This window comes from Chenopodium album, chromosome 20 (assembly GCF_948465745.1).
Source record: "Chenopodium album chromosome 20, dcCheAlbu1.1, whole genome shotgun sequence".
Lineage (NCBI taxonomy): Eukaryota > Viridiplantae > Streptophyta > Magnoliopsida > Caryophyllales > Amaranthaceae > Chenopodium > Chenopodium album.
This window is the reverse complement of record NC_137853.1, coordinates 4,849,553-4,869,744: the sequence shown is the minus strand read 5'-3', so window position 1 is coordinate 4,869,744 and position 20,192 is coordinate 4,849,553. Positions and strand designations below refer to the sequence as shown.

Below are 20,192 nucleotides of genomic sequence, written 5' to 3'. Positions count from 1 at the left end.
TTTAAGATTATCAACTTACAACCCTAACTTTGCATATATATTTAAATTTTGCAATTACGGAAAATAATATCTAACCATCGTTGTGTTAGCATTAAATTTTCGATATAATTAAATTAGTGTTTTACAAAGGTTTATATACATACAGAAAGTCTTTTAGGTAGTGTACGAAGAATTAATTCGACATTTAACCTCAAACAACCAACATCAAACCATTAACACATTTAACAACTACTCCAATCCCCTCGTCCCTTTAAAGATGATTCTATTTTTTGGATTGTTTTAAAAGTTGTCCATGCACCACATACAATTCTTCTCTAATTTATTCACTACTATCCATATATAGAGTATTAAAAACAATTACCCAATACAATTCTTATCAAAGTAAAACAATGATGAGAACAAATTGATCAAATTAAACATACAGAGTAAGTAACATATCAAATAATTTAACTACTAAATTAAATACATTTTTACGCCACGCACACATGTATGTTCCATGACGAACCATCAAAGAAAAACGAGTTAGAAGTGAAATGGCTATGATATAATGTTGGAAAGAAGTAATAATCAAAGGAGGCGTGTATTACAATAGATCGATCCAAGCATCATAATTCATAAGTAATGGAACACATAGTTTGCTAGGCTGTGGTAATCAAGGTGTCAATTACTAGTGACTTACTTTGCCAAGGTCTAACTATCATAAGATAATTGTTACCCTTTACTTGATTTCACATGATAGCTATATATATATGTATTCAATCATAAACATTACAACATAAGATATAATATAAGGTGCAATATTTTTCAAAGCTAAGGGACCATTTCGATATTTTCTCAAACGTACAAAAGAAGAGATAAAAAGAGAAGGACGACAAATTATGAATTTATGGTCTTGACTTCAAGGCCACGGTTTCTGCTTGGTCAAATTAACTTTATTTATTTACTACTTCTTGTTTTTATCTTGCATATTATATGGATTTTGTTGCCTATAGTATGAATTAATGGATGGCTTTTTGTACAATCGATGATGGTATTGCATTTAAGAATGAAGTGAAAAGAAAGACACATTTATGTTTTTGTCCTCTATTGTCCCATGATACTTATCCTACGTGGAATAAAACTGTATTTTACCTTTTTTGTTAGGTTAAAATTATTCTTTGATAAAAAGACATACTTCGTATAAAACTTATATAAAAGAAACTTGAATGAGTTGAATCAATTAAAATATTACATTGTGAAAATAATTGCATTATGGGATATCTCTTGCTAGTCTTGTATGTATTGCTAGAATGTACAGAGTGTATTTTTTTTTTTTACTAACGATATAATGATTTGTGTTAGCCGCAAGCATTTTTTTTTTCACAATAGCTTAATATAACCAAGACAATTAGTTCACATTTTTTATACAGTATCAAGGAGTACGTACCTTGTTAATATAAATGTCATAAGTAGGGTTAAATTCCTTAAATAATTCTACAGTATTAAGGAGTACCTTTTTAATCAAAAATGTTATAAGTCATCCATGGAATGTTTTTATATAATAAAAAAATGGAGGAGCTGTATTACGGTAAACATTAAGTTAAATTGAATAAACTCAAGTTGAGAGCAACTTTTTGAAAGTGGGATAATGTGAGAGAGTTGATTAATTCTGACTAATTTTGGTCAGCAAAATGGAGAAACAATGCCCACCACCACAGAATATACATACGTACACACAATATCCCACAAACACACCCACCCACCATCGCATAAAATAAATTATACTCGCCCCGTTATTCTAAATACTCCATCCGCTTCTAAATATGTATACTTTTTTGTATGTAAATACTTCACACATTTTTCTCAAATAGTTGTTCCTATTTATTCGTCTTCTGATCTACGAGTATTTCATTATTGATGCCATGAATTTTACTCTTAATAGTTTATAATTTTATTCGCTTTACTTTAAATCCAAATCAAACACACAAAGTGAAAATGATTAACATTTTATTTAACTTTTTAGATAGGATAGAGAGAGTATTGAAGACATGGTGAAATTTATGAGAGATAAACAGAAAGTGAAAACCACTCAAATGAATGAAGGGAGTCATACATATGAATCAAACCAAAAAAATTATACTCCCTTTAATTGCTTCTAAATATACTCTCAATTTCTCCAACAAATAAAATTATCTCATTTAATTTGAAAGTTTTTTTAATAAGAGTATTTATTTATTTAGATATAGTCCATTATCTAAGGACTTTTTAGTTATATTTTTTCTTCAATGTTATTAATTTGATTAAAACATATGCGAGTATATAATAAACTAAATTTATTTTTACTAAAGAAAATAAATTTCTCCAATCCATTTTACTTGCAGTAGTTTAACATTCACATTTGTCGATAATACTTAATAATGTTCTTCCATTAGAATTAAGTCATATTTTTAAAAAGTCGATATTATAAAAACATACATTGAGACGAATCTAATAAAGCAGCTATTGACTACAGAACACTTGATACTTTACATATCAATCATTAAAAATAGCCAAACTGAATTACGAAGTATGTGAATAACTGAATATATAGTGACAAATACCAATCTATTGCGAATAAAATGAAATGGACGAGGACTCGAGGAGAACATAATCTTATACAACTCCCCTTCTCGATTCGTCTCCTAAGAAATAAATTAGAAATGTGGTCTTTAATTAAAAAAAAAAAAAAAAAAGTAGAATTAAATTAAATTAAACAAAATCAAATTGGCAGGGACAAATATTCTTGGTGTGCGGCTTGTAATAAATTTAATCCATCACCAAAAAAATAAAATAAAAAAAAGGAGTATTTATTTGCCTCTTCTTCAATTCAATTCAATTCAATTCAATTCAATTCTCTCACATCACTTTAATTTCTCTCACACAAACACACACACACACTACACTCATCCTTTCCATCCAACACATAAAAAGCAAACAAACGCAGACAAACAACTTCTAGTCATAGAGAGAGAAACCTAACTCATTTCAGACATTCCTTTTTCTCTCCTTTTTTAAAAACAACAAAACAATTTCACCTCTACTTTTAATCTTTATTTAAACACCATTTTTTTCTTCCACTTTTTCTTTTCTTTTTTTTTTTTTTTGGGTCTTCTGCTTCTTCTTCATCTATCCATGGACACCGCTCAATGGCCTCAGGTATATATTTTACTTTATTGCTAGATAATAAAGATTAGATCTTTATTACCTTTTTGTTTTTCTTGTGTTTATATTTCTTTTGTAATAATATAATTTGTTTGAGATTTTATACTTGTATAAAGGAAATAAAGTGTTCATCTTTTTATTTTTGGCTAGGAAAAAAGGATTAATTTGTTATTATTATCATATCATCTGCTGCTGCTACTGCTGCTATAATCCTGCAAAAGTGAATTTTCTTTTCTTTTGTTTTTTCAAAAAAAAAAAAAAAATTGTTCTTTTTTTTTTTTTGTTGGGGTTTGTTGTTTTGGTTGTATGTCACCTGTCTTCATCTTAATTTGTTTTAGCTTTGACTAACTTTGTTGGATCTTGAAGCTAAACAATCTTTACCTTTTATTTTCTTCCTTTTTTGGTCACTTTAATTTTAATTTTTTGGTACTCTTTTTTGTGTTATAGGAGATATTAGTGAAACCAATGGAAGAAATGATCCCCAATACATGCTCATCCTCAGCTACAGCCCAAATTACAAACATAAACACCAATATCAGTACTAGTAACAACAATAACAATAACAATAGCAACAGCAATTCGAAACCGAGTTCGACTTCATTAGAGAGGAAAGTAAGGCCTCAGAAAGATCATGCCGTAAATTGTCCTAGGTGCAATTCAACCAACACCAAATTTTGCTACTACAACAATTACAGCCTTACTCAACCAAGATACTTTTGCAAGACTTGTAGAAGGTATTGGACCGAAGGCGGATCTTTGAGAAACATTCCTGTTGGTGGTGGTTCTAGGAAGAACAAGAGATCATCGTCTTCAGCTTTGTCATCATCGTCGTCGAAAAAGCTTTCATCACATGATTTGGTTGCTGCACAACAACAATCACATCGTTTTGTTCATCAAAACCCTAATACCAAGATCCACCCTCATCATCATCACCATCATCAACAGCTTCATAATTTGCATCATCAAGGTCAAGATTTGAACTTGGGGTTTCCACCAAATCAGCAAGAATTCAGAAGTCTTTCTGAATTCATGCAATTGCCTACTATTGAAAATACAAAAACCCAAATCCCAAATTCTGCCAATACTACTAATAATAGTACTAATGGTAGTAGTGCTGCAACTAATAATCATCTTTCGGCTTTAGAGCTTTTAAATGGTCTTACATCCTCTAGGGGACTAACCCCTTTCATGCCTATGCCGGTACCGGTCCCGGATCATGCTAATGGCAATAGTGTTGGTGTTGGTGGTGGTGGTGGCGGCGGTGTCTATTCATCCGGGTTTCCATTACAAGATTACAAGCCGAGTTTGAATTTTTCGCTTGTTGAAGGGCTTGGAGATGGGTATGGGAGTTTACAACAAGGAGAAGTGCACCAACAACATCAACAAGTAGTATCTGATCATCAACAACAACAAACAGCTAATGGAAGGCTGTTGTTTCCTTTTGAAGATTTAAAGCAATCAACTAGTGGTGATCATAATAATACTAATAGTAATACTAACAATAATAATAATAGTGGTGATAATCATCAAGAACAAAATGGTGAACAAGGAGATGATTCAACACCTGGGTATTGGAGTGGCATGTTGGGTTCTGGAGGATCTTGGTAGCTTTACTCAAGATTTGCACAAATTATGGAGTAATTAATATGGTTTTTTTTTTTTTTACTTAATTTTCTTGTTTTTAATCTCTTAAATCTGATCTATCTCCTTTGTTCTTTTAGATTTACTTAATGGGGTGCAGTAATATCTGATATGACTTGTTTTGAAGGTTTTTTTTTTTTTTTTTTTTTGAAAAAATTAAAAAGCTAACAGATAATAGGGATACAATATGGGTTTATGATTCCTCTTAATTTCTGATTAGCTTGTTAATTAATTTCTGATAATTGTGGGATTTTGAAGTGGGAAAAAATTGTAGTTTTTTGCTTAAAAAAAAAAAAGGAAAAGCCCATAATTTTTGAGGGGCTTTGCCCATATACCATGTTAAGCAAAGTTAATTAGCTTAGCTTATGGTGTTTGTCTTGTATTGGAAGAGGAATTTTCCCAGATGATGTTGCATCAGTGTCTTAGTGTCATTGGTTGGCTTGCTATATATGGAGGAAAATACTTTAATTATCATTGTATTTAATTACTAGCTATAATTTGGTAGTTTTTGTATTGAGAGTTGTTTTATCAAAGGGTTTGTAACTTTGTATGTGGATACTAATTAATTAATTACTATTACTCTATTAGTCCTAATTAATGATGGAATTCTATGCTTTTGTTTTTATTCACCTTTTTTTAATTGAATTTTTTTTATTATTTTTTGAAATTTTATAATGATGATATATGATTATCTAAATAAGCATGTACAGATCTCCAAAATGATTTTTCTTTGAAAAACAAAAATTGAAAAAAGAAGAAAGAAAGAAAAAAGTGGAGGTCAGATCATGTGTGCTCAACAATATGATTGTATTTGTATTCTCTTTCCCTTCTTTTATGAGTTCATGCTAGGAGGTTTAATAACAAGGAGGCCCCATTTTTAAGGTCAAGTGTGAGATTTTTGCAGCTATTAATTAAAGCATATTTTGTCCATGATAATGAAAGGAGCTTAAATAAAGCAATTAAAGCCCATAAAAAACCAAAAAAATATAGAGTAAAATTATATAATTAAGTGTAGTTTCTCATGACTTCACATGGGGCTTTCCAATAAAGTGTTAGTGTCTTTGATGTTAGACAGCTCTTCTCTCTTTGAAGTTATATAATTAAGTGTAAGTCTTATTTTGTCGTACATTTTTAGATTCGAGGATGATATATCTTTCCCGAGATGGTCGTATAATTTAGTGATGAGCGCTATATCTATCTGGTGGGTACTTGTATTAATTACATAGTCGAACCACCACTACTAGTACTAGCTCCACTATCATCAAATTACAAGTTCAAATATGTACAAATGTAAATTTATAGTGCTGGTTTCACCTACTAAATTTCTATATCCAAACACTAGTCATTTTCCTTCCTCCTTGGCTCAACTAGTACCACTACCCATAATACTATTCCTATTGAATGTAAATTTAGAGTAATTAATACTATCAACATTTTTTTTAATTTTTAAGATTTTAAGATTTCTACTCCATATTTTAGAGATTGTGTGAAAGATCTGACAAAGACCCTCCTGTTTTTTGGTCTAACAGGTGGGAAGGGGGTGCTTGCTGGGACCCACAAACATTCTCCTAGGGTAGTGTGCCTAAAGGAATAATCTTGCCCACTTAATGGATCCATCTAGATCTAGACCTTCTAATATGTTAAATTTTTTTTTTATATCCTAATTATATTATATTTATACTTATACAACATACAATCAATATTATATACTCCGCAATTAGTCACTACTAGTGTATTTATTTAAAAGATTAGCGTCCGTCTATCAAATGGGTTCATTGCACAGGTCAATATGACTCGAGTTAGCATGAAAGGCGGTCTCGTAATATACTGTGGGTGTTAATGTAGAAAGTGTGTATTTGTTTGCTGTTATCCACCAGTTAATGTTGCGCGTAACAAGTGGGAAATTGTTGAGAGAGAGAGAGAAAGAGAGGCATGCAACATGATATGCAGTTCCCCACCCTCATGATGATGAAGAATTCATGGGGAGTTGCTTTTTCTTGTTTCTTACTCCTTGGGTTTGTCTTGTCATTTCCACTGCATTGCATTTTCATTTTTCAGGAATTTATTTTTGTTTACAAATTAAATATGGAGGATTATATGATTATCTGATAACAAGAATATTTTTATTTCTGGTAATAAGGACAGCTTCAACATGCAATTTTATTGTATGTGTTTAGCTATTTTCTGAAAAATGGTTGTTTTTTTAGAGGTTTTATGACCTTAGGTCGAATATCTGTTTGATCAAATGGAGACAAATGTTTCTAGCTAGTACGTACATTTCAAGTTTAGCACGCACTCTAGTCTCCTATCGTCCTATGAGTCGTACGTACTAAAGAAAAAGAATAGAGAGAAGGGCCAGAAGCCTGATTTTGGTTTGTTGTATTGGGAATCAACATTATTTTGTCAAGCATTCAAAACTATTTTTATTCGTCCCTTTTTATTTGCCGTATATGCAAATAAAATATACTTTATATTATGGAGTAATTTTAAGAGTTGTTAATCCAAAATTTTGCAAATGGATGGGAATATCTTTGTCTTTTTTACATTTATGAGTGTATGTAATTATGGTAAATAACTAAATATTATGAATATGCATGTTTTTATATGAAATAGGACAATTTTTTAGGGAAGATTCAAAATCGAAAATGAGGCAAATAAATAAGAACTGAGGAAGTAGTTAGGACTTGGGAATAAAGGATAACTAAGTTAGCTCCCGTGCAATGCACGGTGATCTACAGTTATATATAATTATTAATTATTGATTGATAAGTATTTTATTATAAATTAGTCGAGAAATAATAAAAGTATGTGATATGTCGATTTTTTAATTGTAGCTTCTAATACACAACTAAAACAAAAGTAGGCAAAAAATCAAAGCTATATATTTTCTTGCTATAAAGTAGGTCACAAATTATTGCGAGTATGATTTTTGGTTTATATTGTAGAAAGATTTGTGAAATCTTTTTATTGCAAATATTATAATTACTACTTATTAATATGGAATATGTATATAAAATAATGTTATTTTTGTAAATAATTTGATTTCCTTAATCAATAATTTTTTTTTAAAAAAAAAAGAAAAATAACTAAAGACACACCAGGAGATGACACGTGTCATTGCTGGTGTATCTTTTAGTATATAGTTATTGATTGATTGATTGATGATTTAACACATGCATCCTTGGATAAGGGCAAAATAGTTTCCAAGCCCAATGACCACTCACACCACCAGGAAGCCGACCTGGTAATAATAGAAGTGTCAATTTGGATGCTAAGTCAGCTTCGATAAGGTATGGTCAGGTCGGATTTATTTTAAAGTTGAGTAATGCTTGATTATTGTGTATGTCCATACGAATTGAAATTTAAAACGGTTTTTTTTTAGTCGGCCGGGTTATTTTTCGACACCTTTACCTAGTACTTGGATGAGGTAGGTTTTCTTAGTCCGTATTTGACTCCTTTTTTTCCTTTTTGAAGAAGCTACGTGATACCACAACAGGCTGAAATAAAAGAGCAATGAGCATGAACTATAACCCATAGGGTTTTGAAATAATATAATTGGTCGGAATAAAGTTCTTTAGAACACATCTTATAGATAAGTAAAAAAGATGCTTGACCTTTCTAAGGGATAAGATTGCACACATTTGAACAATTGAACTTGTTAAAGACTTAAATCTCTATCAATCAGCTCTATGAATAAGAGAGTCAGCCAATTGAGGGAATAATTAAGAGATCGTTGACTTTAGTTTGGGTGTCAATGAAGAACTAGGGTGGAAAAAAGTTAACTCCATTAAAGAATAATTAAGTATTTCTCGTGTAATTGAACATAAGTTAAAACGAAATTAAGGAAAAGTTATGATACAAGATAAAGTTGGTATGTCAATAATCGTTTTAGAACTTGTAACATTATATTTTGATTCCTAGATTGCACCTTTTTGCTAATTTTTACTCTTTGTAATTGCCAAAGGGCAAACACTCTTTACAACTTTACACAATCATCCATGCATTAATCTTTACATTAGACTTTGACTTGATTATATTAATTTAAGTGAAAATCATACCAGTATGAAGTTATGAACTATGAAGTATGATACTATATGTAGCAAGTGGGTTTATATATTTTAATATGTTTGACAATTTTTTTTTTTTTTTGACAATAAATTAATCACGTATTGAGAGGAAAAAAAAAAAAAAAAAAAACCTCATATTGTTTTAAGGATTATAACTCAATATAAATATTATTAATGATATGTAAAATTGTAAAGTGAGACAAAATAATCAAAGTGGAAAAGCTGTGATTTTACATATCAATGAAGTTGGATTCCTTATGCTTTATATGATCTACAGTCTACTTTGATGCTTTCAGCTTTGGAACTACGGGGATAGGGCGATAAGATTTTGTAGAGATATTTGCCTTTTTATCAATTAAATTAGGTCCCCCTACACTCAATTGATTCGTATTATAATTATTGATGCGAACTTGACAATACGGAGTATGATTTAAACAACACAAAGTTTTTAATTAATTTTTACGGATTAAAATTTATTTTTATTGATTCTTATTTTACTTATTAACTAATTCCTCCGATTTTATTTTTATTTTGTATTTCCTCTTTCATTATTTTTTCTCACACGAAGAGTCTTTATATGGGAAGAATAAAATGGATTGGAAGGAATGGTATATATTGTTAAATCCATTTCATTTTAATGTTTCTTTGTCATAAACCTTATACGCATATTATTGTTGTTAAGATCAGAAGAATTGGTCTCAAGTCGGAGGATAAAATTATCTTATGATAACGATAGATTGATTGTTGGGGAAATAATTTAGGGACCCTGTTTTGATTTACTGAACTGAGCTGCACTGAACTGAGCTAAACTAAATAGAACTTAAATGAATTGTTTATAAGAGAAGGAAATTAGAAATTGAACCGAACTGATAGAAGCTGAACTAAACTGAAATTAAGCTGAAGAGAACAGGCCGACAAAGATTCACAACAAGATTTTTTATTTTTTATTTTGGGACCTATAACATCAATATGAAATGGAGAGATAATTTTCATTTTGTACTTATGAATTATATGTTTATACTGTAATTTTTATTTTTATGTTTTCACATTAATAGAACATATTAATGGAAAACCAAGTAAAGAGACAAACTTAAATAAATAAACATAAATAATATTCACTAGCATTAAAAGTGTGTGTACGTCCATACTATACTTAGCAAGGAAACCTTTAGCTAAAACACTTGGAAAGAAAGACTAATTTAATGGTGAGATGATGGGCAAGTTAAACTTTCATATAGATTATAGAAGATTATAGACTATATACTCAATAACTCAAATCAAATGTGGCATGCTTAATATATAGGGACAAAGGTGAAATTATCTTATTGCATGACTTTTTTTTTCCTTCAATTTTTAATTTCAAAGCTCTGAAAATGACAAAAGGTTTATCCTCTTCTCTAATGGAGATATATTCAATCCCCTTTTAAAATCTGTATATTCAAGTGCTGTATTATGGTCGATCGAGAAAGATGAACTCTAAACTTATTACTTTTACTTAATGGGGCAGGTTCATTTCTAGCTCAAGTTCAAGCTTTCCGAGGTGGTGCGAATTCGAGTTCTACTTTGGCCATACAACAAAGGACATTGGCAAGCCTAAAAAAATCAAAAGCTAAATTTGCGGATTGCCTTTGACAAGGGAAAACACTTTTACATGTGGATATTGCTTCACCTATGCTATCCTTTGATGCTGACATAAGTAGACAAACATGTTTATTTCATGAAGAACAAGTTCATGCAATCAGCAGACAAAGGCCGTCCAGAAACGCGTAAAAGCTAGACATGTTAGCTCATGTACTAAAATAAACTTGATGCTGCCATTGACCACTTAGCCAAAATTTTGATATAGCCATTGAACAATTAGCCAAAATTTTGGTTATACACCCTTTCCATTATAAAAATGACACCATAAGAATTATACAATACCAGACTATGGAAGTGTTTAAACAGAGAATCTTTCATTAGTTTTCTCCATTGATTCCAAATATACGAACCCTGTGCATATGAGGGAACTTGGCAACCACAAGCACAAAAACAGCAAGGGTGTTGAAGAAAAGCATTGGGTTCTGATAGTCGGTTGTGTGCGATGCAATCAAGTACCTGTGACAAAATAGACATCCGTAGTAAAAACTTTGTTCTACAAGAGATACCCCTTTGGAATCAACAAATACAAGTATGAAGTATATGATAAAATATCTGGAAAAGGCTCACTTATGCTGTAATTAGTAATGAATAATGAATGGATTTTCTAATACTTTGCATATCCTTACTTCAAATTACTCTAACACAGCTTGTATCAAAGGTTACTTTTTACAAAATCACACCATATCCTTGAATATGAGAGGCTGGGCATGTATGACAAGTTGACAACTAATTTCATACGTAAGAATTAGTTCAACAGTAGTAGCTTCTAACAACTACGAAGTGTTCCATTACCAAGCAACATATAAATGACATATTATAGCCACGAAACCCTCTCGCTCCAACTAGGGGAACGAAAAAGTTGCTGTTAGTCACCGAGTCAGATGGCATAGCCAAATGGTGAGACAACCAAACAACTGCACCCGTCAAAACAATGTTCACAAAAATCTATCAAATCACAATGGTGCATTGGTGCATGATAGCTTAATATTATCTGTAACCACTAACCATTAAAACGACCAAGCACAAAAAAAATTTACTTAATCACTTCAAGGAAACAAACTATAGGCTTCATATCATGTATGACAGACAAAGTCAAACGAATCCTCAATCTTAAATTAAGAACCGATGAATAGATAGCTTATAAAACACTACTCGGATTACGCTGCCCAGACCGTTCAACACTTGAAGTTAATTGACTTTTCTATGTTGCTTGGATAGTCCAACTCAGTAGTTCACCCCTCAAGCATATGTGTCAAGCTTTTGATACTCCAACATGGGATGGAGAACTAGAGACTTGACACTTCATTTTGGACCCCAAACATGTAAAATCATATGACAGCCAAGTCCAAGTACCATATCTTGTTAAAAATGTCAATTAGGACTTATATTCTACTCCAGTATGACTTTTGTAGCAACAGGTTGAAGGTGCATCAGTCATGAGTTTTTGGTAATTGATGTTGTATAAATAACACATTGTGGGAGTGTCTGCTTACAAGTACATTCACTAGGAGATTGAAAAAAACCATCCTGCCGCATTAAAAATCAGTGCAACTAGAAGAATTGTGTCAAGGACTCTAAGTGAATCGAATGACTAAGAGGGCAACTAATGCTACCACACCTGACAAAGGCTTAACATTTCCCAGATATCTGCCTTCAGTCACAACTAGATAAGCTGCAGATACTGCCAGAATCTATAATAAAGTCGAAAAGCAATTGTTCCTGCCTTTTAGTAAGGTAGAAAAGTTTGAACGTGCACAGAGCAAGGACAAATCTACAAAGGGATTAACAGGGGCCTCCCTGCGAGTTTGTGTAATACATATATAATATGTCAGCTTGAGATTGCAACCTGGGTTCTGGCATAATGGTTGCTTGGAAGTCAATCATATCCTAAACTACCTAAAAGACACATGTTCAAGCCTCCTCAATATTGTGTTTTCTTCTCTCAATGGCTAACAGCTGAACACTACCCTTTTGTGCTCCAGAACCACCACCTCCCCCCGCCCCACAAAAAGTAAATCAGTTGGCTTCACCCCTTGCACAGGAATACAACTTACAGAACAAACAAGCTGAACACTTGATATAGACTCATTTTTCATCCTACATATGTCCGTTCTATATTTCTGACATTTAGAGTTTATATGATTTTAAAGATACTCACAATACCACTGGAATAACGGTGAGAAATTTCCTATTCCGAGTAAGCTGCTGTCCATTTTCAATCTGCTCCCACCAAGTCAACCCATTGTAGATGCCTTGATCATCAGAAAATGGTGTGCCTTTCTTCCAATGAAAGCAGTGATAAGTGACCTGATTGAAAGAGCAAAAGTGGAATGCATTACTAAAACATGGTCAAGAAATATGTAAAAAAATTTCTTCTACCAACCAACACAGTTTATTGCCATTCAAGTATCCAGCCACTCTTTAAAACTGAACAAAAAATTAAACAGCATAGAGCAAACATATAATTCTTTAAAAAGCTATGAAACTACAAATGCATCTAATAGTCATCATAGAGATCAAGAGGACACGAGCCACAGGCGCCACAGTAGAGATATGCTCCAATGCTCCATGGCAGAATTCAATGTAACTGTCGGTAATTGAGTTGAGTTTAAATTAAGATCAATGTAACACATGATTAGTCAGGCTCATGAAACTCAGGATAAATGAACTTGCAAGGCAATCTGATCATGATTACCAAAGTCAAAATAAATCAACAATCACCATGACACCACGATCACCAAAACCCGCGAATTTCAGTTAATCAGTCACCATTATGACACAGTTTACTTGACCAATATACAATCTTCAGATCAAGTAATTAGATTTCTTGGGTTTTGTTTACTCAGCAAATTGAATTCCACATAATCTCACCAAGCAAGCATAATCATTCACAACCCATCCTATATCAAACAGCATTAAGCCAATCTACTTCCCCAAGGCATAATCTATTAGGGTTTATACCATTCTAAAACTACATCTTCCACATAAATACACAAATCTTTCCTAAATCCCATACATTCAAAACAACCAAATTTCCAATTTTGCGCCCCTTTATCAAATACAACCAATATACCCTTTAATCCTTGATTAATCAGAAACCCAGAAAACAGAGATCCAAACCCAGAAAAAATAAACAAAAACTCAATCAAATCAATCGGGAAAAGGGGGTTAAATTAAACCCTAAAAATTAATGGGGGGAGAGAGAAACTTACAAGAAAATGACAAAGATGCACAATGGTCCAAGTCATACCAGCAGAACAACCAAGGAGAGAGAGAGCAAGAAGCCATGAGAAGAAGAGAATGAGAATGTAGGTAGTCCACACACCTGGATACGTCATCCACTCTGTATTCTTATTCACTTCTTTCGATGCTTCTGCTCTCACATACATCAATTTTTTCTCCATTTTTCTTGTTCAATTTTTCTGGGTTTTTTGTTTCAGAATTTGTATAAACTATAAATATCAGATAAAGGGTATAAGAAGATTTTGATTTCTAAGTTTAGGGCAGGATAATTTCGAAGGTCGATTTCTAAGATTAATCTTCTACGAAAATACAACTATACAAGTATAATATTTATTGTGGATTGGCTCAACAAACTGTGCTTTAAATAAGAATTGAAGTGCAAATGTGCAATTAACTTCAAAGTCCACACGGTGTAGCCGTATAAGAATGTATAGTCTACTCCAAATAGTTTTGGTGTCGGTTATCAACCCGATTGGGTATTTAGGTAGGGAGTTTATCAAATACGAAATACTCCTTTTTGAAACATACAAGTAGGGATGTTCTCATACGTTGAAATTCAGTTTAATTTAGTTCAGCTTAGCTCCTAATTTCCTTCTCTTATAAAATATTCAGTTCAGTTCAATTCAGTTCAGCTCAGTTTAGTTTAGTTCAGCTACGTTCAGTCAATGAGAACAGGCCTTTACTCTTTTTTTTTTTTTTTTTTACCCAAACCGAAAGCTCAACATTTTATTAAAGCATCAAGTTTGCAACAAATAGCCCTTTGAATATCAAGAGGGTACTCTTCTAACCAAATACGACACTCATTGAAATTGCAACTTAAATTAGCTAAGCTATGCGCAACACCATTACCAACTCTTCTAATAAACGAAAAATCCGCTCTTCTGCGGTCTTTCACGAGCATGAGAATGTATTTCACAACTTTCCCAAAAGCATTCGGAGGCGTGATACCCTTCTTCATATGATGAAACAGCTTAATAGTAAAAGCGTGTATAAACATTTTTTTTCTGCGTGTGTGCGCGCGCGCGCGTGTATAACTAAACAATTATAGAGGTAGCCGTAGCATACTAAAATTAACGATAAGATGGGGGGTTAAAGAAAATACTACACTAATGCAAAATGTCATTTTGTAAATAGAGTTGCTCTGCTTTGACAAACTACTATAATTATTGTAGATAAGATTTGACAAATTTCGTTGCCTTTATTTTGTTGCTTCATTATACAATTTTCTAGGAGTAAGTCGAGAATCTCTCTGTTTCTAAAGTTGAATTTATTTAAATTAATTTTAAGTGAATATATGAATTATGTTCACTCCTCTCCCTCATAACCATATCGTTGCTCTAGAAGGCTACCATTTTTTATTTGCCCGATAGTAGCCCCAATTTTCCTTTTTCATAGTTATTTCTTGAGTTTATGTCCATAACAAAGTTTATTCTCTCTATCAAAAGAAGTTTCAATCCATATATCAAATTTTATCTCTAGCCTTTTATTAGAGAGTTTGAGGGTTATTAATTTTTGTGTTCCACTACAAAATAAAAATAATTTCATTGATGGATACTTGAGTGGATCAAGAAATTTCATTTTCTTTCATCTACATTGAATCAAATCAAGGCCAACTAAAAAATGCAACCAATCCATGAATTCCTCGTGAAATGAAGTATGAAAAAACAATATTATAAAAAACGTGCAAAATAACTACATGTCATGTTTCTTTTAAATATCGCGTTTCTTCATCTTCTTTTTTTTTTTTTTTTTTTTTTTTTTTGAAATAACTACATGTCGTGTTTCTCTTAAATCTTTGATCCACCAGGGATGCAAACATCTATATTAGTTAATTTTGGATTCTTTAGTAAATGTCATACGATTTTCAATAAATAAATTAGTTTCTAAAAAAGTGAAAGTTTTTACATGAAAAACTACTTGTTAAAAGAGACCTTTAATGCCTTTAATTTATAAATTGGGTTTACTAATACAAATACAATACAATGAATCAAAACATTACACAAACTTAAATGATACTCGGGTTTATTGCACATGTACTCGGTTTTATAACTATAAACGTTCATCTTTACATCCCATTCTTTTGCTTTCTTCATGGTATAGAGCGATTGAGATGTTCATAGGAGCACAACCCGGTCTCATATTCTTTCATAGAAGTAAAAGTAAAGGAGTAGAGCTCCAAACTAAATTGAAAATGTTGGTGATTGAGAGCTAATTTACACTAAAGTAACTCCAAACTGAACCTTTGTCAAAAAAAAAAAAAAAAAAAAAAAAAAAAAAAAAAAAAAAAAAAAAAAACCCTCCTAACTGAACATACATGACACATATCTTCACTTTTGAGCGTTGCAACTAGAGTAGGCCATGCTCACCTAACACGTACAACCACAACAATCACAACTACGAGTATTATTAGTAGAAGCCATGCATTTTGCGAAAAATCATACATATTTCTTAATGTTGAAGGAAATCAGTTGGAAGAGACACAAGTCAATTTGCGGGGTCTAGTTTAATACTACAAGGTCTACAACAAACAACTTAGAATAGTGACATCGATCAAATTTCATGGGGGCTCTTTGGTAGATTTCCCCTAATCTCCTCCCCTTGACCCCTTAGATAACTCCCCTATTACCTCAAAATAAATTGATACTTTAAAGAGAGAGATATCAAACCAAGCTTTTGATGACCAAGCCGAGCTTGATCTCACAAAGCTTCCAGCTGAAGTTCAAGCTTGCCTAGCTGACTAGCTGTGCCTTCAAGTTCCACTCGGCTCATATACACCCCTAACAAGTGCATACGTCAAAGATATATAGGTCATTAGCAAGTCCAAAATAAACAAAGCTGAATCTCACAACTGTGTAATGTGGAAAACGTCTACAACTGGCTATTGCTTTACCTATCTGTTATGCCAACATGAATTAAAAAAAAGGTATGTATTTCTCAAGAAATTAGTTTATGTAATCAGCAAACAAAATCTGAATGTTAAAACAAAAATCCACTAATGGAAGTAAATATAAACACTTCGCCAAAATTTTGTTTAAAATACACCTTTCCACTATAAAACAATCTATAATTCTATATGTGCATAACAATCAAGGATCCTACAGGGTTACAGGCTTACAGCAGATGAGACTGGAAGTTTATACTTAGAGAACTTTTAATCAATTTTCACCGTTAATCCCAAAAATTCGCACCCTATGCATACGAGGGAACTTGGCAACCACGAGCACAAAAACAGCAAGAGTGTTCAAGAAAAGCATTGGATTCTGATAGTCTGTTGTGTGAGATGCAATTAAGTACCTGCAAGATACAGACATAAGAACTTTCTTCTACAAGCATAGGGTACAAAAGAGAAATCATAGTTAAAACTTTCGACAACTATAACTATTTTCAGTCTCCTTTAGTCACACAGCAGGCAAGTGACAAACACAGCGAGGCAGATGGCAATGGTGATTGGTGGATGGTGGCACAATCAAACATTTGTTCATGTCACCAAAGTGTTCACAGAAAGCTATTCATTCATAATAAGAGTTACTGGGTACCGTTAAAACAAACCAAGCATGAAGCAATTCAACATTTAGAGAGGTTAAGACAGACAAAGCCATCAAGCATTTGACTGAAAAAAGATGAGCAAAAATAATCATACAAAATTACTTGAATTACAACACAAACACTTAGGATCCAAAGCTACACATCTGGGATCTTTGGAGTAACTTGACAGAGGCAGTTAATTAGACTGTTTTCCTACGTTAATCAGACTGTAACTCACTTCGAGTATCAGTGTCTGGCAATGAGACAACCAATACTCTAACATGGGAATGGACACTTGATCATTCATCTTGGACCAAAATTTTCATAGAAAAGCGAAGTGTTCGAAACATAGCTCTATGCACATCAGCACATGTCAATCATGCCATATGCAATTTTCCAGTACTTGCCTACTTTCTGCTTACAAAAATAGGACCTAAGATAAAGAGAAAAGACAAATATCCTCCCCCATTTCAACATTTATGCACAAAGAAAAGTGTCCAGGCTGAAGCGAAATCTAACTGAGGGGGCATAAATTGCTAGTAGGGAAATAATACAACACCTAACAGGTAAAAAGCATATAATGCAACATTGGCACAGGATTCATAATTTCTGCATACTGTCACAACCAGAAAATAAACAGATAACTGCAAGAACCTCCCCATCTAAAAATGTTGTAACATTTTGTTCCTGCCTTATAGTAAGATGCAAAGTTAATAGAAAGAACAAGTCAAACACTTTATTAAAGAGTAAACACATTCTTAAAGCAACTATGATGACTTATATACTCACAACAACACAGGAACAACGGTGAAAAATTTCCTATTGCGGGTAAGTTGCTGGCCATTTTCAATCTGCTCCCACCAGGTCAATCCATTGTAGATGCCCTGGTCTTCAGCAAATGGTGTGCCTTTCTTCCAATGAAAGAAATGATAAGTGACCTGAGCAAAAGTGGAATGCATTGCTTAAAATTTGGTCAACAGATAATGAGATATGTAGGAAACAATACAGTGGGGAAAAAATGGTAAGGAAAAAAAATGCTATTAGCCAAAGCACCCAACATGATGGAAATGAATATGTTAGCTAGCAATCATCACAAAACAAACAATTGTAGTACCCTAAAATAACAGCCCAACTACATAAGCTTCTACACTATTCCTCCCAGAAAGCGTGCAGACATGAGCAGAGGTGCCACATGAATAATATGCTCCATGGAAGATTATATGTCTTTCAGAGTAAGCATACATACAGCACTAGACAACTGAGTCTATACGAAAAGCAATATGAAAAAAGTGAAACATATACATTGACTCAACCATGAGAATGACAATACTGCATTAGAACATGCAAGGATCTTGTTAACCATGTGTGTGCTAGGGTTTGTATTCTAGAATTCAGAAGTGAAACAGACTAAAAGCACAACCTTTTTATTTTTTTTATTTTTTGGGGGGTTTTCTCCCATGAAAAAACAAATTCCTTCCTTAAAGCAGTAATGCTCATACATCAATAGCTTGATTCCCAATCTTGAAATATTTTGCCTTAATTAGTGAAGATCATTAAAAAATGATTCATCCTTAATTAGTGAAGAACTTAAGAAACCCATTTTTAACATCAAATTTTCAGAAGATATGCTATTATGCTAGCAAGCAACTGCTGAGCAGTATCAGTACCTCACCAACACTAACTTCCCAAAACTCGAATTACCTCTCCTTCTTACTAATTACAACTATTACAAGTACAACACTTTGACTTGTGCACTATTCAAACACACTCTACTTTGACTATCTTTGGTAATTTAAATTTAATAAACATAATCATTAAAGTTAATATAAGATACGATCTTGTTACATTCATCTCAAAGTACAGTATTGCAAATTTTTAGAAAAAAAGTAAAAATCAAAACCCAATTTCTTCCTTATTTTATATGGGTGAATCAATTAAAGTGAATAAAAATCTTTCTAGATTAATCAAAAGACCCTTTTTAATATCCAAAAAGGACGTTCCGAGTAACCCCACTAACATAAATATCTTTAAACAGAGCTATAGTGTCCCGATTTGATTAACAAGAACCAAGACCCACTTTCTAGATTCTTATATTATGATTGGGTGATACATCAATAACCCTAAAGATCCAGACTTTAAATTAATAAATCAATAAATTACAACTTTTACAAGATCAACAAGAAATCAAATATCGAAACAATCAAGAAAATGGGGTAAAACAAAAGCCAAAAATAAAATAAATAAAAAAGGAGAGAAAAAGAAGCTTACGAAGAAATGAGAAAGATGAACAATGGTCCAAGCCAAACCAGGAGAACAACCGAGAAGAGAAAGAATTAGAAGCCAAGAAAAGAAAAGAATGAAAACGTAAATACTCCATAAACCTGGATAATCTACCCATTCTGTATTCTTATTCATTTCTTTTGATGCTTCTCTTGTAACATACATTTTCTTCTCCATTTTCTTCTATTTTTAAGATTGAAAGCTGTTTAATAAGATTGAAAACTTACTAATGTTTTTATGAAATTAACTGAATCCACTGTAATAGTGGATTAATTGGTGTTATTAATTTTGATTGATTTGCAAAATTGATGTTGAAAAAAAATTGAAATGGGCGTTAATAGTGGCCTATTTGGGAAAGAAGACAAGAAAAAGATTGAATTATTTTGGTATCTAAAAATATCTAAGGGGGAAGGATTTGGATTAATATTGTTTTCTAAAAGGGGGTTGATGGCAGGAAACTTCTTAATGTGGGTGTCATGGAATGCACTTTATTTGACTACAAGATTAGATATTTAGACGAATAACTAAATTCTCTTACTCCACACTAAACATGGGCACGGGCTGTGCCCGTGCCGGGGTGGGGCCGTGCCGTGCCGGCTCCGCGGCGGGCCGTGC

The 20,192-nt window shown here is 32.5% G+C and overlaps 3 protein-coding genes across 3 annotated transcripts; 1 reads left to right on the top strand and 2 right to left on the bottom strand.

Moving 5' to 3' along the window:
- The first annotated feature begins 2,868 nt into the window (after positions 1-2,868).
- LOC145598969 (dof zinc finger protein DOF3.7-like) lies at positions 2,869-4,900 on the top strand. The gene is made up of 2 exons (XM_081655369.1): positions 2,869-3,174; positions 3,628-4,900. The coding sequence occupies exons 1-2, from the start codon at positions 3,151-3,153 to the stop codon at positions 4,786-4,788; spliced, it is 1,185 nt and encodes a 394-aa protein (XP_081511495.1). The 5' UTR covers positions 2,869-3,150; the 3' UTR covers positions 4,789-4,900.
- A 5,780-nt stretch (positions 4,901-10,680) lies between these two features.
- Positions 10,681-14,197, bottom strand: LOC145598078 (uncharacterized). Its single transcript, XM_081654378.1, has 3 exons — positions 13,742-14,197; positions 12,688-12,836; positions 10,681-10,985 (listed from the first exon to the last, which is right to left on the bottom strand). The coding sequence occupies exons 1-3, from the start codon at positions 13,931-13,933 to the stop codon at positions 10,847-10,849; spliced, it is 480 nt and encodes a 159-aa protein (XP_081510504.1). The 5' UTR covers positions 13,934-14,197; the 3' UTR covers positions 10,681-10,846.
- A 2,498-nt stretch (positions 14,198-16,695) lies between these two features.
- LOC145598809 (uncharacterized) lies at positions 16,696-19,769 on the bottom strand. Its single transcript, XM_081655198.1, has 3 exons — positions 19,566-19,769; positions 18,087-18,235; positions 16,696-17,066 (listed from the first exon to the last, which is right to left on the bottom strand). Exons 1-3 carry the CDS (start codon positions 19,752-19,754, stop codon positions 16,928-16,930), a joined length of 477 nt encoding a protein of 158 aa, XP_081511324.1. The 5' UTR covers positions 19,755-19,769; the 3' UTR covers positions 16,696-16,927.
- Between the last annotated feature and the right edge of the window lie 423 nt (positions 19,770-20,192).

Excerpts from the sequence above, each read along its gene's own strand:
- LOC145598809 (XM_081655198.1), bottom strand. The coding sequence starts at position 19,754 with ATGGAGAAGAAAATGTATGTTACAAGAGAAGCATCAAAAGAAATGAAT. Across the intron at positions 18,236-19,565 it reads TTCATCTTTCTCATTTCTTC|GTCACTTATCATTTCTTTCA; the intron begins GTAAGCTTCTTT and ends ACTTTTGCTCAG. Across the intron at positions 17,067-18,086 it reads ACCGTTGTTCCTGTGTTGTT|GTACTTAATTGCATCTCACA; the intron begins GTGAGTATATAA and ends TGTATCTTGCAG.
- LOC145598969 (XM_081655369.1), top strand. The coding sequence starts at position 3,151 with ATGGACACCGCTCAATGGCCTCAG. Across the intron at positions 3,175-3,627 it reads ACACCGCTCAATGGCCTCAG|GAGATATTAGTGAAACCAAT; the intron begins GTATATATTTTA and ends TTTGTGTTATAG.
- LOC145598078 (XM_081654378.1), bottom strand. The coding sequence starts at position 13,933 with ATGGAGAAAAAATTGATGTATGTGAGAGCAGAAGCATCGAAAGAAGTG. Across the intron at positions 12,837-13,741 it reads TGCATCTTTGTCATTTTCTT|GTCACTTATCACTGCTTTCA; the intron begins GTAAGTTTCTCT and ends TCTTTCAATCAG. Across the intron at positions 10,986-12,687 it reads ACCGTTATTCCAGTGGTATT|GTACTTGATTGCATCGCACA; the intron begins GTGAGTATCTTT and ends ATTTTGTCACAG.